At 43.2% G+C, this 22355-nt stretch overlaps 1 protein-coding gene across 5 annotated transcripts in view; it reads left to right on the forward strand.

Moving 5' to 3' along the window:
* tdrd1 (tudor domain containing 1) overlaps positions 1-22355 on the forward strand; it is a 91120-nt gene that overhangs the window by 16466 nt on the left and 52299 nt on the right. For 2 of the 5 annotated variants that reach the window (XM_042305962.1, XM_024400130.2), the window contains exons 7-12: positions 5625-5711; positions 6046-6225; positions 6336-6479; positions 8905-9097; positions 9459-9542; positions 12003-12179. In XM_042305962.1, coding sequence (XP_042161896.1) covers positions 5625-5711; positions 6046-6225; positions 6336-6479; positions 8905-9097; positions 9459-9542; positions 12003-12179 — 865 coding nt within the window. The remainder of the gene's footprint in view (positions 1-5624; positions 5712-6045; positions 6226-6335; positions 6480-8904; positions 9098-9458; positions 9543-12002; positions 12180-22355) is intronic. The other 3 variants (XM_024400131.2, XM_042305963.1, XM_042305964.1) reach the window with 3 other exon arrangements.

Raw genomic sequence — 22355 nt, forward strand, 5'->3', positions numbered from 1 at the left:
AAATCACAAGTGCAACACATCAAAATAAAGCTTAACTTGTTGTTAATCCAGCCGCCGTGTCAGATTTCAAAAAGGCTTTACGGCGAAAGCAAACCATGCGATTATCTGAGGACAGCGGCCAGCACACAAATGCATAAATCATTTTCAACCAGGGAGTTGCGAAACCAAAGTCAGAAATAGCGATATAATGTATGCCTTACCTTTGAAGATCTTATTTTGTTGGCACTCAAAGGTCCCAGTTACATTACAAATGGTCCTTTTGTTCGATAAAGGCCTTATTTATATCCATAAAAACTCAGTTTAGCTGGCGCGCTTCAGTCAATAATCCACTCGGTTTCCCCCCTTCAAAATGCATACAAAATTAATCCCAAACGTTAGCAATAAACTTATCCAAACAAGTCAATCAACGTTTATAATCAAACCTTAGGTACCCTAATACGCAAATAAGCGATAAAATTTAAGACTGAGAATCGTTATTGTCTGGAAACACTACAGCCAAAATGGGGGCCACCTAGAAAAACTACATTTTCTGGCTCATTTTTCCAAAAACCAGCCTGAAATTCTTTCTAAAGACTGTTGACATCTAGTGGAAGCCCTAGGAACTGCAATCGGGTACGTTTTCGCCCTATTATAAAAGTGCCAGCCATTGAAATCAGTGAAAGGCAGAATTTTTTTATTTTTGGGGGGAATGGTTTGTCCTCGGTTTCGCCTGCCATTTCAGTTCTGTTATACTCAGATGTTTTTTTAACAGTTTTAGAAACTTTAGTGTTTTCTATGCAAATCTACCAATAAATACCCTAGCTTCTGGGCCTGCGTTGCAGGCAGTTTACATTGGGCACGCTTTTCATCCGGAAGTCAAAATACCGCCCCCTACCCCAAAGAAGTTCAGTGTTGCAGTAATTTCACTTGCTGAAGTGGGTAGTGTTGAGTCATCAACGTACATAGCCACACTGGCTTTACTGAAGGCAAGTGCCATGTCATTAGTAAAGATTTAACTAAAATTTGGGTCCTAGCCAGCTGCCCTGGGGAATTCCTGACTCTATCTGGATTATGTTGGAGAGGCTTCCATTAAAGAACATCCTCCTTTTTCTGTTACAGGTAACTCTTTGTCCACAATATAGCAGGGGGTGTCAAGCCATAACAAGTTTTTCCATCAGCAGATCGATAATGTCAAAAGCGGCACTGAAGTCTTTACAAAACAGCTCCCACAATTTTTATCAATTTCTCTCAGCCAATCATCGGTCACCTGTGTAACATGCTGACCAAACCAGGCAATTTGATTTTGTTCATCCACACCAGACACGATCAGGACACGCAGGTTGAAATTTCAAAACAAACTCTGAACCAATTATATTAATTTGGGGACTGGCACGTGGGTATATGCTCTTAAAAAACAATGAGGAGATGGGAGTGGAGGACTTGCAGCGTGTTGAGGGTCACAAATAGAACCAAGTTCAATTTTTAGTGCCTGGCCACGCAGAAGCTTGCTGACGCTCGCGAGCAGTGTGGGTGCAATGATTGAATAACATGTATGTGTACATTTATTTTGCAACGCTCGTGTGCTTGTTGAATGTCCTTCCCTATCAGTGTGCTGAAAGTCTGTGAAATAGCATTGTATCTGGTCAAACACCAGTTTTTTCCCAAAAGTTTACCAAGGTTTGGTAACAGGGTGATTGGTCCGCTATTTGAGCCAGTAAAGGGGGCGTTTACTATTCTTGGGTAGCGGAATTACTTTTGCTTTCCTCCAGGCCAGAGGGCACACACTTTCTAGTAGGCTTAGATGGAAGATATGGCCAATAGAAGTGGCTATATCTTCTGCTATTATCCTCAGTAATTTTCCATCCAAGTTGTCAGACCCCGGTGGCTTGTCATTGTTGATATGCAACATTAATTTTTTCACCTCTTCCACACTCGCTTTACAGAATTCAAAATAACAATGCTTATCTTTCATAATTTGATCAGTTATGCTTGGATGTTTAGTGTAAGTGTTTGTTGCTGGCATGTTTGCTAATCTTGCCAATGGAAAAATCATTAAAGTAGTTGGCAGTATCAATTTGTTATGAATGAGCCATCTGATTCAATGAATGATTGAGCTGAGTTTGCCATTTTTGCCCAGAATTTCAATTAACCTTTCTAGGGCAGGGGTTCCCTCGACAACATTCCGCTGAAAAGGCAGCACGCGAAATAAAAAAATATTTTTTAGAAATATGTAACTTTCATACATTAACTTCTTATGCCAGTCAAAGTGTAGGGCGCCATTTTCAAAACATCAAAAATCTCATAATTAACATTCCTCAAACATACATGTATCTCATACAATTTTAAAGCTATTCTCGTTGTTAATCCCACCACAGTGTCCGATTTTCAAATATGCTTTACAGCAAAAACACAGCAAACGATTATGTTAGGTCACCACATAGCCACAGAAAAACAAAGACATTTTTTTCCCAGCCAAAGAGAGGAGTTTCAAAAAGCAGAAATAAAGATAAAATGAATCACTAACCTTTTGATGATCTTCATCAGATGACAGTCATAGGACTTCATGTTGCACAATACATGTATGTTTTGTTTGATAAAGTTCATATTTATCAAAATGAGTTTACATTGGTGTGTTACATTCACTAGTTCTAAAAACATCCAGTGATTTTTGCATAGGCACATCATTCAACAGAAGTATTATCATCTACATTTATGATGAGTATAAGTTATACACATGTAATTATAGATATACATCTCTTTAATGCAATAAGCCAGCCATGCAATAATCTGAGACGGCGCTCAGAAATATTTGTCACAATAGCTGCCATGTTGCCGTCAACATAAACAAAAAAATTACATGATAAATATTCCCTTACCTTTGATGATCTACATCAGAAAGCACTCCAGGAATCCCAGGTCCACAAATGTTTGTTTTGTTCTAAAATGTCCTTTTATTTATGTCCGAATACCTTCTTTTGTTAGTGCGTTTGGTATACATATCCAAACGCTCATTCTGGTCAGCGTTATATCGGACAAAAACTTCAAAAAGTGATATTACCGGTCGAAGAAACATTTCAAACTAAGTACAGAATCAATCATTAGGATGTTTTTAACATATAGCTTCAATAAAGTTCCAACCAGAGTACCCCTTGTCTTCATGAGCAATGGAATGCAAGTGACTACCATGAGGAATAAGCATGATCAGAAAATGGCAGACTGCCAGACACCTGACTGATTCTGCTATCATTCACTCCCACAACATCATAGAAGTCGCATTATAATTTCTATTGATGGTTGACATTAGTGGAACCCCTAGGCAGTGCAACATCATTAATATCTCAAGGGGATTTAATTGGGGACTCCGGTGAATATATACAAAGCTCAGATTTCTGACTTCCTGTTTTGATTTTAACTCAGGATTTTGCCTGCCATATGAGTTTTGTTATACTCAGACATCATTCAAACAGTTTTAGAAACTTTAGTGTTTTCTATCCAATACTAATAATAATAATATGCATATATTAGCAACTGAGATTGAGGAGCAGGCCGTTTACTTGTTCATCCAAGCTACTCAATACTGCCCCCCCAGCCATAAGAAGTTAACAAGTCCAATACAGCAAATGAAAGATGAACATTTTGTTAATCTACCCATCGTGTCCAATTGGTATGGTAGGGTCAGGTTGGTATAATAGGGTCTGGTTGGTAGGGTTGGTGCAGTAGGGTCATGTTGGTATAATAGGGTCCGGTTGGCATAATAGGGTCAGGTTGGTATAATAGGGTCAGGTTGGTATAATAGGGTCAGGTTGTTAATAGGGTAGGTGTGGTGTGGTAGGGCCAGGCTGGTATAGTAGGGTCGGTTTGGTATAATAGGGTCCGGTTGGTATAGTAGGGTCAGGTTGGTATAAGGGTCGGGTTGTTAGGTAGGTGTGGTGTGGTAGGGCCAGGCTGGTATAGTAGGGTCGGTTTGGTATAATAGGGTCGGGTTTGTGTAGTCGTGTTGGTATTGTAGGGTTGGGTTTGTGTAATAGGGTCGGGTTGGTAGGGTCAGGTTGGTAGGGTTGGTGTAGTCGGGTTGGTATGGTAGGGCCAGGTTGGTATGGTAGGGTCAGGTTGGTATAGTAGTGTCATGTTGGTTTAATAGGGTCGGGTTGGTGTAGTAGGGTAGGGTTGGTATAGTCGGGTTGGTATAGTAGGGTCAGGTTGGAATGTTAGGGTTGGTCAGGTTGGTATAATAGGGTCTGGTTGGTAGGGTTGGTGCAGTAGGGTCATGTTGGTATAATAGGGTTAGGTTGGTATAATAGGGTCCGGTTGGTATAATAGGGTCAGGTTGGTATAATAGGGTTAGGTTGGTATAATAGGGTTAGGTTGATATGGTAGGGTTGGTATAATAGGGTAGGTTCGGTATAGTCAGGTTGGTATAATAGGGTAGGGTCGGGTTGGTATAGTAGGGTCCGGTTGGTATAGTAGGGTCAGGTTGGTATAAGGGTCGGGTTGTTAGGGTAGGTGTGGTGTGGTAGGGCCAGGCTGGTATAGTAGGGTCGGTTTGGTATAATAGGGTCGGGTTTGTGTAGTCGTGTTGGTATTGTAGGGTTGGGTTTGTGTAATAGGGTCGGGTTGGTAGGGTCAGGTTGGTAGGGTTGGTGTAGTAGGGTCGGGTTGGTATGGTAGGGCCAGGTTGGTATGGTAGGGTCAGGTTGGTATAGTAGTGTCATGTTGGTTTAATAGGGTCGGGTTGGTGTCGTAGGGTAGGGTTGGTATAGTCGGGTTGGTATAGTAGGGTCAGGTTGGAATGTTAGGGTTGGTATAATAGGGTCAGGTTGGTATAATGGGGTCAGGTTGGTATAATGGGGTCGGGTTGGTGTAGTCGGGTTGGTATAATAGGGTCAGGGGGGTATAATAGGGTTGGGTTGGTATAGTAGGTTGGTATGGTAGGGTCAGGTTGGTATAATAGTGTAGGGTTGGTATAGTCGGGTAGGGTCGGTATGGTAGCTTCAGGTTGGTATGTTAGGGTCAGGTTGGTATAGTAGGGTCAGGTTGGTATAATATAGTAGGGTTGGTATGGTAGGGCCAGGTTGGTATAATATTGTAGGGTTTGTATGCTAGGGTCAAGTTGGTATAATAGGGTAGGGTTGGTATAATAGGGTCAGGTTGGTATAGTAGCACAACGTTTTTGCTCCAGGGACTGAGACATTTTTCAACGTTGAGCTTACCATTACAATGGCCAGAGAAGGGAATGGAGAAATCCGCCCATTCCTACCCCTCATACAATTTGTTGAACCTTTCACTTTGTAGTTCATGTACTTGTACAGTTGAGGTCAAAGATATTGGCACCCTTGCACTTTACAATGTGGAGCAAAATGTTTGTTTTTCTTTTTTCAAACGCTATTTTTACCACGTGAAATTACACAGTAAATGAGTAATTTTGTCCAGACCATTTTTTTTCTTGTTCCTGTGTGTTCGTAAATCAAGCAAATATACATGTGAACTAAGTTTTTTTTCTTCTTCTACATAGAAAAAATATTGAATTGTGCAAGGCTGACTATATATTTGACAGGCAACTGTATGGAATTTATTAGTACATGTGACCAGTCAACTGAGGAGAACATTATTTTGAGATCTGTAACACAGTTACCTGGCGTTTGCAGGTGAACAACGGTGATGTGACTTGCTCCCAGCGAGTGTACCTGCGGGACCTCCGTAAGAATGACATCACCAAAGGAATGGAAATTCAGGTTTGTGCTCTGGCCAGCTCCTTTAATGTCCTCCTGAGGTCATGTTTGGGTCTGGGAAAAAGTCTGACCTAAAAGGTCACCGTTGAAAGAATTTAAGAGGAAGAATTAATGACTTATTTTTTATGCATGTTTAGAAAATATGCTATGGCGATGTCTGATGTTAGAACAATGCACAGGTGTACAAACTAATCCAACATACCTTAATGTTCCACCCACACAATGACGATTGTCCTGTAGGTACATAGGCCAACATTATCAATGTAGTATGTTGAGTCTCATTGTGTTTGTGTACTCGGATGAAGTCTTCTCTCCTCCTGGTTGTCTGTGGCTTAAGGTGTCTGTGGTGGAGCTGCATAGCCCTGGTAGGTTTTTCATTCACGTCCAAAGCCCAGAGCTGGTTGAGGCTCTGAGAGCCATTACTGTGGAACTGCAGAAGACCAACGGTGGCTCGCTAGGGACAGACTACAAGCCCGACACCGGAGAGGTCTGTGCCGTCAAATACTCCTTGGATCAGGTGATGAAGGAGAACACTGAGGAAAATGTGAAAAAATGCAGTTGTGAAAATACTACTTAGAGGCTTTAAAAATCCATACTATCTAATCCTTTGCTCATCTCCCTCTCTAGAACTGGTACAGAGGTGTTGTCCAGTCTGTAGCTGCAGATGATGGAAATGCTAAAGTTCTCTACATTGACTTTGGAAACGAAGAAGATGTGACACTGGATCGGATCAAGCCCCTCGCTGCCAGCATTGAACCCATTCCACCATGTGTGAGTTCATTGTGAAAATTCACCTCAGTTCTTTGAGAAGTAGAGTTCTCCTGGCTTCCACCAAACCCAGATTCGTCCGTCGGACTGTCAGATGGATATGTGTGATTCATCACTCCAGAGAACACACTTCCACTGCTCCGGAGTCCAATGGCGGCGAGCTTTACACCACTCCAGCCGAAACTTGGCATTGCGCATGGTGATCTTTGGCTTGTGTGTGGCTGCTTGGCCATGGAAACCCATTTAATGAAGCTCTAGATGAACAGTTCTTGTGCTGACGTTGCTTCCAGAGGCAGTTTGGAACTCTGTAGTGAGTGTCGCAACCGAGGACAGATGTTTTTTACTAGCTATGTGATTCAGCTCTAGTCTGTCCCGTTCTGGGAGCTTGTGTGGCCTACCACTTCATGGCTGAGCCGTTGTTGCTCCTAGACATTTCCACTTCACAATAATAGCACTTACAGTTGACGGGGGTAGCTCTAATTTGACAAACTGACTTGTTGGAAATGTGGCATCCTATGACGGTGTCACTGAGCTCTTCAGAAAGGCCATTCTACTGCCCATGTTTGTCTATGGTGATTGGATTGCTGTGTGCTCAATTTTATACACTTAGCTGAATCCACTAATTTGAAGGGGTGTCCACATACCTTTGTATACGGTGCCTTCGAAAAGTAGTCAGACCCCTTGACTTTTTCCATTTTGTAATGGCCTTATTCTAAAATGTATTAAATAAAACAATTTCCTCAGCAATCTGCACACAATACTCCATAATGACAAAGTGAAAACAGGGTTTTAGACATTTTTGAAAATGTATTTAAAAAATAAAAAGATGCACCTAAGCTCCATTTCGAGTCTCATAGCAAACAGTCTGAATACTTAAGTAAATAAGGTATATTTACATAAGTATTCAGACTGTTTGCTATGAGACTCGAAATGGAGCTTAGGTGCATCTTTTTATTTTTTAAATACATTTTCAAAAATGTCTAAAACCCCTGTTTTCACTTTGAGCTTAGGTGCATCCTGTTTTCATTGATCATCTTTGAGATGTTTCTACAACTTCATTGGAGTCTACCTCTGGTAAATTCATATGATTAGGCATGATTTGGAAAGGCACACACCTGTCTTTTTAAGGTCCCACAGTTGACAGTGCATGTCAGAGCAAAAAACACGAAATGAGGTCGAATGGATTGTCCGTAGAGCTCCAAGACAGGATTGTGTTGAGGCACAGATCTGGGGAAGGGTGCCAAAACATTACTGCAGCATTGAACGTCCCCAAGCACACAGTGGCCTCGGTTCTTAAATGAAAGAAGTTTTGAGCTGGCTGCCCGGCCAACTGAGCAATCGGGGGAGAAGGGCTTTGGTCAGGGAGGTGACCAAGAACCCGATGGTCACTCTGACAGAGCTCTAGAGTTCCTCTGTGGAGATGGGAGAACCTTCTGAAGGTTCTCCCATCTCTGCAGCACTCCACCAATTAAGCCTTTATGGTAGAGTGGCCAGACGGAAGCCACTCCTCAGTAAAAAACATGTGATAGCCCGGTTGGGGTTTGGCAAAAGGCACCTAAAGACTCTCAGACCAAGAGAAACCAGATTCTCTGGTATGATGAAAAAGCATGGTGGTGGCTGCATCATGCTGTGGGGATGTTTATCTGTGGCAGGGCATGGGAGACTAGTCAGGATCAAGGCAAAGATGAACAGAGCAAAGTACAGAGAGATCTTTGAAGTCCTGAGCAGGTTATCAGACTGGGGTGAAGGTTCCTGATCCAGAGCGCTCAGAACTTCAGACTGGGGTGAAGGTTCACCTTCCAACAGGACAATGACCCTAAGCACACAGCCAAGACAACGCAGGAGTGGCTTCAGGACATGTCTCTGAATGTCCTTGAGTGGCCCAGCCAGAGCCCGGACTTGAACCCAACATCTCTGGAGAGACCTTAAAATAGCTGTGCAGCGACTCTCCCCATCCAATGTGACAGAGCTTGAGAGGATCTGCAGAGAAGAATGTGAGAAACTCCCCAAATACAGGTGTGCCAAGCTTGTAGCTTCATACCCAAGAAGTCTTGAGGTTGTAATCTGCCAATGGTGCTTCGACAAAGTACTGAGTAAAGGGTCTGAATACTTATGGAAATGTGTTATTTGTTTTATTTTTAATACATTTACAAAAAATGTTTTTGCTTCATTGATATAGGTTATTGTGTGTAGATTGAGGGAATTTTTAAAATCAATTTTAGAATAAGGCTGTAAAGTAACAATGTGGAAAAAGTCCAGGGGTGAAATTGTGTGCACTGAAGTTAATTTTCCTTCTCCAAATTCATCTGTTTCCAAGGAGTAATATTCAATGCCCAAATATTTCCTGGCCTATTTTATTTCAAATGCGTATTTATTCTTGATGAATTGCACTTGTTCACGTTTATTTACCACAAGCTTTTTCTTGCAGGCTTTGGAGTGCAGCGTCGCCGGGATAACACCGGTGACTGACAGCTGGATGGGGGTGTGTTGCATGGCTGTGAGACAGCTGGTGGCTGGAAAGAGCCTGACACTCACTGTGGTGGACACACAGGAGAATGACCGCACCTACGCAGTGGACATCCTGCTGACTCCTATCGGTACTGTATCACAGGAAGGCTATGGTCAGTTGGCTACAGTGAATAATAGAAGGTGAAAGACATTTAGACATTTAAATCTCCATAATAAACCTAAGCATGATTAGTTTTAGGAACCTTGAGCATCTTTTTGGGCGCTCCTATTGGAGTACAGCTCTGTCCGTATACAGCGTAATTTGTCCTACAAAGTGTCGCTTTGAACTAAATGGATGTCTTTGCGTCATTCAATTTTTTTCTCATGTTTGTATCGCTGAATGCTTAACTGACTAACACTATAATATAGTAACTCCCCTTTTTATGTCTATTGTCCTTTGTATGACTATTGAAGTGCTTTTCACGTTGTCTGTCTTCATGTCTGCCATGTAAACACCTTATCTTTCTCTGACAGGAAAACAGCTGAGCACTTTCCTCATGGACCAAGGTTATGCTGTGAGGGAGGACGTCAATAAGAAACGCGCAGAACAGGACGTTGGTGAGCAGTGTCCATTCTATTTTGTCACCATTTTGCAACAGTTTTTCCAAGTTCCATAATAATAATTGGATTCTGATTCAAATTCCTGCTGAAATGTGTTGTCTTATACTAAACTCAGCAAAAAAAGAAGCGTCCCCTTTTCAGGACCCTGTCTTTCAAAGTTAATTTGTGAAAACCCAATAACTTCACAGATCTTCATTGTAAAGGGTTTAAACACTGTTTCCCATGCTTGTTCAATGAACCATAAACAATTAACCTCTTGATCCTACTTGAGACGCAGACGTCCCAACTAGAGCTCTGGAAATGCAAATGCGCTACGCTAAACGCTAATAGTATTAGTTAAAACGCAAACGTTCATTAAAATACACATGCTTGGTATTGAATTAAAGCTACACTCGTTGTGAATCCAGGCACCAAGTCAGATTTTTAAAATGCTTTTCGGCGAAAGCATGAGAGGCTATTATCTGATAGCATGTAACACCCCAAAAGACCCGTAGGGGATGTAAACAAAAGAATTAGCATAGTCGGCGCTACACAAACCGCACAATAAAATATAAAACATTCATTACCTTTGACCATCTTCTTTGTTGGCACTCCTTGATGTCCCATAATCAATACTGGGTCTTTTTTTCGATTAAATCGGTCCATATATAGCCTAGATATCGATCTATGAAGACTGTGTGATAAACGGAAAAAAATAGCGTTTCATAACGTAACGTCATTCTTTAAAAGTTAAAAAGTCGACGATAAACTTTCACAAAACACTTCGAAATACCTTTCTAATGCAACTTTAGGTATTAGTACACGTTAATAAGCGATAAAAATCATCAGGAGGCGATGTAAATTCGATAGCTGGTCGTCTGGAAAAAATGTCCGGAAAAACACCGGGCCAATACATCAAGTTGGTGGTCGGAGGGAATCGGTTCCCTTTGGTCGGTTCTACCAAGAATCAAATCCGAATCAAATGAGAAGACTCTATACATCCTGTGGAAGCTGTAGGTACTGCAACCTCGGCCTCATTTAATACGGTTCACCTTTAACAATGGGTTGAAGTGGCGCATGGATATTTTTTTCCATTTCCAGTGATCAGATTTTCCTGCGCTTTTCGATGAAACAGACGTTCTGTACTAGTCACAGCCGTGATTTAACCAGTTTTAGAAACGTTAGAGTGTTTTCTATACACACATACTAATCATATGCATATACTATATTCCTGGCATGAGTAGCAGGATGCCAAAATGTTGCGCGATTTTTAACAGAATGTTCGAAAAAGTAGGGGGTAGGCTTAAGATTAATGAACATGCACCTGTGGAACGGTCATTAAGACACTAACAGCTTACAGACGGTAGGCAATTCAGGTCACAGTTATGAAAACTTAGGACACTAAAGAGGCCTTTCTACTGACTCTGAAAAAATACCAAAAGAAAAATGCCCAGGGTCCCTGCTCATCTGCATGAACGTGCCTCAGGCATTCTGCAAGGAGGCATGAGGACTGCAGATGTGGCCGTACTGTGAGATGCCTAAGACAGCGCTACAGGGAGACAGGATAGACAGCTGATCGTCCTCGCAATGGCAGACCACGTGTAACAACACCTGCACAGGATCGGTACATCCGAACATCACACCTGCGCGACAGGTACAGGATGGCAACAACTGCCCGAGTTACACCAGGAAAGCACAATCCCTCCATCAGTGCACAGACTGTCCGCAATAGGCTGAAAGAGGCTGGACCGAGGGCTTGTAGGCCTATTGTAAGGCAGGTCCTCAATGGACATCCTCAACAACAATGTTGCCTATGGGCACAAACCCACCGTCGCTGGACCAGACAGGACTGGCAGAAAGTGCTCTTCACTGACAAGTCGCGGTTTTGTCTCACCAGGGGTGATGGGCAGATTTGCGTTTATCGTCGAAGGAATGAGCGTTACACCGAGGCGTTACACCGAGGCCTGTACTCTGGAGCGGGATCGAGGTGGAGGGTCCGTAATGGTCTGGGGCGGTGTGTCACAGCATCATCGGACTGAGCTTGTTGTCATTGCAGGCAATCTCAAAGCTGTGCGTTACAGGGAACACATCCTCCTCCCTCATGTGGTACCCTTCCTGCAGGCTCATCCTGACATAACCCTCTAGCATGACAATGCCACCAGCCATACTGCTCGTTCTGTGCATGATTTCCTGCAAGACAGGAATGTCTGTGTTCTACCATGGTCAGCGAGGAGCCCGGCTCTCAATCCCCCTTGTTCAGCGACACATTATTCCATTTCTGTTTGTCACATGTCTGTGGAACTTGTTCAGTTTGTCCGTTGTTTAATCTTATGTTCATACAAATATTTGCACATGTTAAATTTGCTGAAAAGAAACGCAGTCGACAGTGAGAGGATGTTTCTTTTTGAGTTTACAAGGTTTTCTCCAGTTTGTTTTAATATTTAGTTGCTATTCCCCCTCTGCTCCCCTCTGCGCCAGACTCCCTGGTGAGTGCGTCCCTGGAAAACTTCCGCCGCCAGTCGGGGGGTAAGAACGAGAACATGGAGGCACAGCCACCTGACCCTCTGACCCAGGGACTGGGAGACACCTTCGCTGCCATGGTGACGCACCTGCAGTCACCTTATGACATCATCTGTCAGAAACTGGACAACGCCAGTGAGTACAACCTAGTGACAACCCATCAATAAGCTTTTGCTTAATTTCCTGTCTCTTCAGTCCCCGCTGTTCCATAATGTGTAAATGTATCTAGTTCTTAAAATAAATCTGATTCGACTGCTTGCACCTGATGTGGAATAGAGTTCCATGTACTCATAGCTCTATGTAGTACTGTGTTCCTCCCATAGTCTGTTCTGGAGTTGGGGACTGTGAAGAGACCTCTGGTGGCATGTCTTGTGGGGTATGTGTGGGTGTCCGAGCTGTGTGCAAGTAGTTTAAACAGACTACTCCAAGGGCCAACCGCCCTGTTCTGAGTCAATTGTAATTTTCCGAGGTCCCTCTTGTGGCACCTGACCACATTACTGAACAGTAGTCCAGGAGTGACAAACCTAGAGCCTGTAGGACCTGCCTTGTTGATAGTGCTGTTAAGAATGCAGCACTTTATTAGGGACAGATTTCTCCCTGTCTTAGCTACTGTTGTATCAGCATGTTTTGACAATGACAGTTTACAATCCAGGGTTACTACAAGGAGTTTAGTCACCAACCAATTTCCACACCATTTATTATAAGTTGTGAATTTTTTCAATTTGATTTCATCTTTATTTCACCAGGTAAGCTCGTTGAGAACAAGTTCTCATTTACAACTGCGAACTGGCCAAGATAAAGCAAAGCAGTGTGACACAAACAACAACAGAGTTACACATGGAATAAACAAGCGTACATTCAATAACACAATAGAAAAAAAGTCTCTGTACAATGTGTGCAAATGGCATGAGGAGGTAAGGCAATAAATAGGCCATAGTAGCGCATAATTACCATTTAGCAAATTAACACGAGTGAATAGATGAGCAGATGATGTGAAAGTACAAATACTGGTGTGCAAGAGCAGAAAAGTAAATAAATATGGGGATGAGGTAGATTGGGTGGGCTACTTACAGATGGGCTATACAGCATCCAGTTTGCCGAGTAGAATATTTTAAGCGATTTTGTAGATGAGATCGTTCAAGTCGAGGATCGGTAGGATGGTCAGTTTTACGAGGGTATGTATGGTGGCGTGAGTGAAGGAGGCTTTTTTTTTTGCGAAATAGGATGCCGATTCTAGATTTAATTTTGGATTGAAGATGTATAATATGAGTCTGGAAGGAGAGTTTACAGTCTAGCCAGACACCTAGGTATTTGTAGTTGTCCACATATTCTAAGTCAGAACCGTCAGAGTAGTGATGCTAGTCAGGCGGGCGGGTGCATGCAGCGAACGGTTGAAAAGCATGCATTTGGTTTTACTCGCGTTTAATCGCAGTTGGAGGCCACGGAAGGAGTGTTGAATGGCATTGAAGCTCGTTTGGAGGTTAGATAGCACAGTGTCCAAGGACGGGCCGGAAGTATACAGAATGGTGTCGTCTGTGTAGAGGTGGGTCAGGGAATCACCCGCAGCAAGAGCAACATCGTTGATGTATACAGAGAAGAGTCGGCCCGAGAATTGAACTCTGTGCTACCCCCATGGAGACTGCCAGAGGTCTGGACAACAGGCCCTCCAATTTGACACACTGAACTTTGTCTGAGAAGTAGTTGGTGAACCAGGCGAGGCAGTCATTTGAGAAACCAAGGCTGTTGAGTCCGCCGATAAGAATACGGTGATTGACAGAGTCGAAAGCCTTGGTCAGGTCGATGAAGACTGCTGCACAGTATTGTCTTTTATCGATGGCGGTTATGATATCGTTTAGTACCTTGAGCGTGGCTGAGGTGCACCCGTGACCAGCTCGGAAACCGGATTGCACAGTGGAGAAGGTATGGTGGGATTTGAAATGGTTATCTGTTTGTTAACTTGGCTTTCGACGACTTTAGGAAGGCAGGGCAGGATGTATATTTGCCTGTAACAGTTTGGGTCCAGGGTGTCTCCCCCTTTGAAGAGGGGGATGAACGTGGCACCTTTCCAATCCATGGGGATCTCAGACGATACGAAAGAGGTTGAACAGGCTGGTAATAGGGGTTGCGACAATGGCGGCGGATAGTTTCAGAAATAAGAGGGTCCAGATTGTCTAGCCCAGCTGATTTGTACGGGTCCAGGTTTTGCAGTGCTTTCTGAACTTCTGCTATCTGGATTTGGATGAAGGGGAAGCTGGGGAGGCTTGGGCAAGTAGCTGCGGGGTTTGCGGAGCTGTTGGCCGGGGATGGGTTTGCCAGGAGAAAAGCATGGCCAGCCGTGTAGAGATGCTTATCGATTATCGTGGATTTTTCGGTGGTGACAGTGTTACCTCGCCTCAGTGCAGTGGGCAGCTGGGAGTAGGTGCTCTTATTCTCCATGGACTTGTGTCCTAAAACCTTTTGGAGTTTGAGCTACAGAATGAACATTTCTGTTTGAAATAGCTAGCCTTTGCTTTCCTGACTGACTGCGTGTATTGGTTCCTGACTTCCCTGAAAGTTGCATATTGCGGGGACTATTATTATATTGATGCTAGTGCAGAATGCGACAGGTTGTTTTTGTCCTGGTCGAGGGCAGGGCAGTCAGGTCTGGAGTGAACCAAAGGCTATTTCTGTTCTTAGTTCTACATTATTTGAAAGGGGCATACTTATTTAAGATGTTGAGGAAATTACTTGTTAAAGAACGACCAGGCATCCTCGACTGACGGGATGAGGTCAATATCCTTCCAGGATATCCGGGCCAGGTCGATTAGAAAGGCTTGCTCGCAGAAGTGTTTTAGGGAGTGTTTGACAATGATGAGGGGTTGTCGTTTGACCGCGGACCCATAGCGAATGCAGGCAATGAGGCAGTGATAGCTGAGATCCTGATTGAAAACAGCAGAGGTGCATTTGGAGGGCAAGTTGGTCAGGATAAAGTCTGAGGGTGCCTACGTTTACGGATTTAGGGTTGCATCTGGTGGCTCTAGATTTTGCTCGCCTGAAGTAGAGTATATTGTGATAAATTGCAGGCCACACTACTTGCCTAGAGAGTTTTCAGCTGTTCTTTTTGTGGCTGTTTATTTACCACCACAGACAGATGCTGGCACTAAGACCGCACTCACAGCTGTATAAGGAAATAAGCAAACAGGAAACCACTCACCCAGAGGTGGTGCTCCTAATGGCCGGAGACTTTAATGCAGGGAATTTTAAGTCAGTTCTACCTAATCTCTATCAACATTTTAAATGTGCAACCAGAGGGAATATAATTCGATATCACCTGTACTCCACACACAGAAACGTGTCCAAAGCTCTCCCTCGCCATCCATTTGGTAAATCAGACCACAACTCTATCCTCCTGATTCCTGCTTACGAGCAAAAATGAAAGCAGGTAGCACCAGTGACTCGGTCTATAAAAAAGTGGTCAGGTGATGCAGATGCTAAGCTACAGGACTGTTTTGCTATCACAGACTGGAACATGTTCCGGAATTCTTCCGATTGCATTGAGGAGTACACCACATCAGTCACTGGTTTTATCAATAATTGCATCGAGGACGTTGTCCCCACAGTGACTGTACGTACATACCCCAACCAGAAGCCATGGATTACAGGCAACATTCGCACTGAGCTAAAGGGTAGAGCTGCTGCTTTCAAGGTGCGGGACTCTAACCCGGAAGTTTACAAGAAATCCTGCTATGTCCTGCGACGAACCATCAAACCGGCAAAGCGTCAATACAGGACTTAGATTGAATCATACTACACCGGCTCTGACGCTCGTCTTATGTGACAGGGCTTGCAAACTATTACAGACTACAAAGGGAAGCACAGCCGCTAGCTGCCCAGTGACCTGAGCCTACCAGACGAGCTAAATCACTTCTATGCTCGCTTCGAGGCAAGCAACACTGAGGCATGCATGAGTGCATCAGCTGTTCCGGACAACTGTGTGATCACGCTCTCCATAGCTGATGTGAGTAAGACCTTTAAACAGGTCAAAATACACAAGGCTGCGGGGCCAGACGGATTACCAGGACGCGTGCTCCGGGCATGTGCTGACCAACTGGCAGGTGTCTTCACTGACATTTTCAACATGTCCCTGTCCGTAATACCAACATGTTTTAAGCAGACCACCATAGTCCCTGTGCGCAAGAACACAAAGGCAACCTGCCTAAATGACTACAGACCCGTAGCACTCACGTCCATGGCCATAAAGTGCATTGAAAGGTTGGTAATGGCTCACATCAACACCATTATCCCAGAAACCCTAGACCCACTCCAATTTCATACTGCCCAAACAGATCTACAGATGATGCAATCTCTATTGTACTCCACACTGCCCTTTCCCACCTGAACAAAAGGAACACTTATGTGAGAATGCTGTTCATTGACTACAGCTCAGCGTTCAACACCATAGTACCCTCAAAGCTTATCACTAAGCTAAGGATCCTGGGACTAAACACCTCCCTGTCCAACTGGATCCTGGACTTCCTGACGGGCCGCCCCCAGGTGGTGAGGGTAGATAGCAACACATCTGCCACGCTGATCCTCAACACTGAAGCTCCACAAGGGTGCGTGCTCAGTACCCTCCTGTACTCCCTGTTCACCCACGACTGCATGGCCAGGCACGACTCCAACACCATCATTAAGTTTGCTGATGACACAACAGTGGTAGGCCTGATCACCGACAACGACGAGACAGCCTATAGGGAGGGGGTCAGACACCTGGCCAGGTGGTCCCCGAATAACAGCCTATCCCTCAATGTAACAAGAATAAAATTGTGGACTACAGGAAAAGGAGCGAGCACGCCCCCATTCTCATCGACAGGCCTGTAGTGGAGCAAGTTTAGAGCTTCAAGTTCCTTGCTGTCCACATCAACAACAAACTAGAATGGTCCAAACACACCAAGACAGTTGTGAAGAGGGCACGACAAAGCCTATTCCCCCTCAGGAAACTGAAAAGATATGGCATGGGTCCTGAGATCCTCAAAAGGTTCTACAGCTGCAACATCGAGAGCATCACTGCCTTGTACAGCAATTGCTCGGCCTCCGACCGCAAGGCACTACAAAGGCTTGTGCGTACGGCCCAATACATCACTGGGGCTAAGCTGCCTGCCATCCACAACCTCTACACCAGGTGGTGTCAGAGGAAGGCCCTAAAAATGGTTAAAGACCACAGCCACCCCAGTCACAGCCTGATCTCTCTACTACCGCATGGCAAGAGGTACCGGAGTGCCAAGTCTAGGACAAAAAGGCTTCTCAACAGTTTTTACCCCCAAGCCATAAACAGGTGAACCATAAACAGGTAATCAAATGGCTACCCGGGCTGTTTGCATTATGTGGCCTCGTTACTTTAATAGCCTTGCTACTCTATATAGCCTGTCTTTTTTTACTACTGTTTTTTATTTCTTTACCTACCTTTTGTTCACCTAATACCTTTTTTGCACTATTGGTTAGATCCTGTAAGTAAGCATTTTGCGCACGGACAAACTTTGATTTGGGTTCCTTGATAATTTGTGTGAGATTGAGGGTATCTAGCTTAGATTGTAGGACTGCTGGGGGTGTTCAGCATATCCCAGTTTAGGTCACCTAACAGAACGAACTCTGGAGATGGATGGGGGGCAAACAATTCACATATGGTGTCCAGGGAACAGCTAGTAGCTGAGGGGGGTGTCTGTAACAGGCGGCAACAGTGAGAGACTTGTTTCTGGGGAGATTAATTTTTAAAATTTGAAGTTTGAACTGTTTGGGGATAGAGCTGGAAAGTATGACAGATCTTTGCAGGCTATCTCTGGAGTAGATTGCAACTCCTCCCCCTTTGGCAGTTCTATCTTGATGGAAAATGTTGTAGCTGGGTATGGAAATCTCAATTTTTCGTGGCCTTCCTAAGCCAGGATTCGGACACGGCAAGGACATCCGGGTTGGCGGAGTGTGCTAAAGCAGTGAGTAAAACAAACTTAGGGAGGAGGCTTCTGATGTTAACATGCATGATACCAAGGTTTTTGTGGTTATAGAAGTAAAGGAATGAGACTGCCTGGGGACACACAAGGCCGGGGTTAACCTCCACATCACCCGAGGAACAGAGGAGGAGTAGGATGAGGGTATGGCTAAAGGCTATCAAAACTGGTTGTCTAGTGTGTTGGGGACAAATAATAAAAGGAGCGGATTTCTGGGCGTGGTAGACTTGATTCAGGGCATAATGTGCAGACGGGTATGGTGGGGTGCGGGTACAGTGGAGGAAAACCCAGGCACTGAGTGATAAGCGAGGTTGCATCTCTGGACTCGCTAGTTTTGCTGGGTGGCATGCATGTGTGGGAGGTGGGATAAAGGAGGCATCTGAGGCATGTTGAGTGGGACTAGGGGCTTAGCAGTAAACTAAAACAATGATAACTATCCTAAACAACAGTATACAAGGCATATTTACATTTGAAAGAGCCATAAAGCAATCACAGGTGTTGTTTTAGCTAGCTCTCCCAATCAACAGCGGGTAAGACAACGAGTAAGACAAGTTTTGGTTTAGGTTTTAGTGAATGAGTTGTCCCAAATACAATGCTTTTTGTTTTAAAAAAATATTTAGGACTAACTAACTTGTCTTGCACCCATTCTGAAACTAACTGCAGCTCTTTGTTAAGTGTTGCAATAATTTCACTTGCTGAAGTGTGTAGTGTTGAGTCATCCACATAAAGACAGACTGGCTTTACTTTACGCATGTCATTAGTAATGATTTTTGTTTTTACGCATGTCATTAGTAATGATTTTGTTTTTAAGTATGGGTTCTAGACAGCGGCCCTGGGGAATTCTTGACTCTTCCTTGATTATTTTGGAGAGGCTTCCATTAAACAGCCTTCGTGTTCTGTTAGACAGGTAACTCTTTATCCACCTTATAGAAGGGAAATAAAGCAATAACGCACACTTCTTTCCAGCAGCAGACTATGATCAATAATGGCAAAAGCCGTACTGAAGTGTAACAAAACAGCTCCCATAATCTTTTGGTCTTTTGATCATCAATCAGTCATTTGTGTAAGTGGTGTGCTTGTTGAAAGTCCTTCCCTATAAGCAACCTGAGTCTGTCAATTTGTTCATAGTAAAATAGCTTTGTATCTGGTCAAACACAATTTCTCCAAAAGTTTGTTGAGCTAACTGGCTGATTGGTCCACTATTTGAGCCAGTAAAGGGGGCTTTACTATTCTTGGGTAGAGGAATTACTTTTGCTTGCCTCTAGGCCTGAAGGCAAACACTTTCTATTTAGCTTAAATTGAAGATATGGCAAATCGTTTTGGCAATAACGTCTGCTATTATCCTCAGTAATTTTCCATCCATCTTGTCAGACCACGGTGGTTTTTCATTGTTGAGACAAATCATTTTTTCACTTCTACACTCAACTTTATGGATTTTAAAATTACGATGCTTATCTTTCATAATTTGATCAGTGACACTTGGATGTGTATTGTCAGCTTTTGTTGCTGGCATGCCAAAGTTTGCAAATTTTGACAATGAAAAAATGATTCAAGTAATTGGTAATGTTAGTGGGTTTTGTGACGAATGAGCCATCTGATTCAATGAGTGATCGAGCTGAATTAGCTTTTTCTCCCCAAACTTTATATAAAGAATGATAGTAAAAAGCTTTAGAGCAACTTAAATAAAATGTATCTTCATGGCATTGTAATTTTTATTTTTATTCAGCATAGTCACAATTTTTCAAATTGCAATAATTTTGTCAATCAGTTGTGCAGCCAGACTTATTTGCCATGCCTCATCCCTCTAAACCATACAATTTTTCAATTCCTCATCAATATACGGGGATTTAAGTTTTTACATAAATTTTCTTACTGGGTACATGCTTATTAGTAACTAGAACAAGCAATTTCATAAATGTGTCAAGTGCGGTGTCTGGTTGCTCCTCATTACACACCATAGAAAGTTGTCTTGACTGTCATTTAATGTGATTGACTGTTATTTTATAATATAATTACGTACCACGTTAAATTATGCGATTTAAATTACTCATGTAACAGTTAATTAGTAATCTGGTGCACCACAAAGTTATTTAACAAGTTACTATCTCCGGACGAAACTTTAAGATATCATTATCTCTTACATCAGTCAGTCCATTCATTCTCATTTGCCTAGCATCACATCTGCACGACCCTAGCATAAATGATGAATCAGCGATAAACAAATTTGCACAATTACATAAATTACATAAATACATAAATTACATATCCCTAGTGGACTAAACCTGACTGACAGATTTTTAGACAATGGAAAAGGGTGGGGACCGAGAGGGAGAGAGTGGACTACATACATCAGCTGAGAACTAGGAAATGTGAATACTTGCCACATGAACGGCCGCACAATCTAAATAATTATTTGTAATTCGTGTAAATATCTGTATGAACCATAAGATTCAACAACTGAGACATAAACTGAACAAGTTTCACAGACATGTGACTAACAGAAATTGAATAATGTGTCCCTGAACAAAGGGGGGTTCAAAAGTAAAAGTCAGACGTGCTCAATGGGATTGAAATCCGGGTTCTTCGCTGGCCATGGCAGAACACAGACATTCTTGTCTTGTAGGAAATCGCACACAGAGAACGAGCAGCATGGTTGGTGGCATTGTCAAGCTGGAGGGTCATATCAGGATGAGCCTGCAGGAAGGGTACCACATGAGGGAGGAGGATGTCTTCCCTGTAACGCACAGCGTTGAGATTGCCTGCAATGACAAAAAGGTGGCTTTGTGCCCATAGGCGACGTTGTTGACGGTGATGTCTGGTGAGGACCTGCCTTACAACAGGCCTACAAGCTCTCAGTCCTTCCTCTATCAGCCTATTGCAGACAGTCTGTGCACTGATGGAGGGATTGTGCGTTCCTGGTTTAACTCTGGGAGTTGTTGCTGCCATCCTGTACCTGTCCCGCAGGCGTGATGTTCGGATGTACCGATCTTGTGCAGGTGTTACACGTGGTCTGCTACTACAAGGATGATCAGCTGTCCGTTCTGTCTCCCGGTAGCACTGTCTTAGGCATCTCACAGTACGGACATTGCAGTTTATTGCCCTGGCCACATCTGCAGTCCTCGTGCCTCCTTGCAGCATGCCTAAGGCACGTTCACGCAGTTGAGCAGGGACCCTGGGCATCTTTCTTTTGGTTGTTGTTAGTGTCTTACTGACCGTTCCACAGGTGCATGTTCATTAATTGTTTATGTTTCATTGAACAACCATGGGAAACTGTGTTTAAACCCTTTACAATGAAGGTCTGTGAAGTAACCTGTACAAATCCAAGTAATCTTTGAAAGACAGGGTCCTGAAAAGGGGACGTTTCTTTTTTTGATGAGTTTACATATTTACGTGCGTTTGTCTTTGAAGTCTCTTCGTTGAAAACACTCGATCCGTCTGGGGATTCGACAAAGTCGACCAGAGATCAGTCTTTCGTAGTTGTAGATACGTCAGACGTACGTCATTTGATAGATCCATTCTTAAGAGCATTTCCCTTTCAGAGTACCTCCCGGTTTTTATCGGTCGCATTTACCAGACTAAAGTACTTAAACAGTTGCAGAATGAATATTCCTGTATTGTCTTCATCTTTTTCACTCGTGAAAGTTTGTCTAGCCATTCCGATACCTTTACACTCACGCTGGCATGTAGAGTAGTAACCATTTCAGCATGATTTACATGCATGTGCTCACGTGGTTAAGACTTCATATGAAAATGTATTCTCTCATTTAGAAGTCTAACATCACATTACATCTTCTCACAAATAGTTCCATTTTTTATATTTATTTTCCCAAAATGTGAATGTTAATCTGATCACTGGAAAATATACACAAAGTCAGAGTATATTATAAAGTCCATCTTTAATCATATATGAGCTTCACCATAGCCCTGTGACTCTCAGATCAATTCAGTGGCTATAAATGAATTCTGAGAGTGCTTACAAAACAGTTCTTAGTATCATTTATAGCCAAGACACACCCATCTCAACTCACATGACGAATAACAGATCTTAGGAACATTACAAAGGGCATTTTACTTGAGAGAGGAGTATCTCATAGCCAGACAGCATTAGCTATAAATTATCGTTCAGTTTGCTCTCTTAGACAAGGTTCTACTTCTCGCTCTTGGTACCACTTAGGACCAAAACATTACCTCATCCAATGGCATATATCAACATATCATATTTCAAATACACCCCCTCCTGGACAAGATCAGAAAAGACAGTGAGCCTTTTAGGTCCTATACTAAATCAAGATAAGGGAAACCTCAGAGGGGACATACAATAGTTTCAGAC

The sequence above is a fragment of the Oncorhynchus tshawytscha genome, linkage group LG25 (assembly GCF_018296145.1).
Source record: "Oncorhynchus tshawytscha isolate Ot180627B linkage group LG25, Otsh_v2.0, whole genome shotgun sequence".
Classification (NCBI taxonomy): Eukaryota; Metazoa; Chordata; class Actinopteri; order Salmoniformes; family Salmonidae; genus Oncorhynchus; species Oncorhynchus tshawytscha.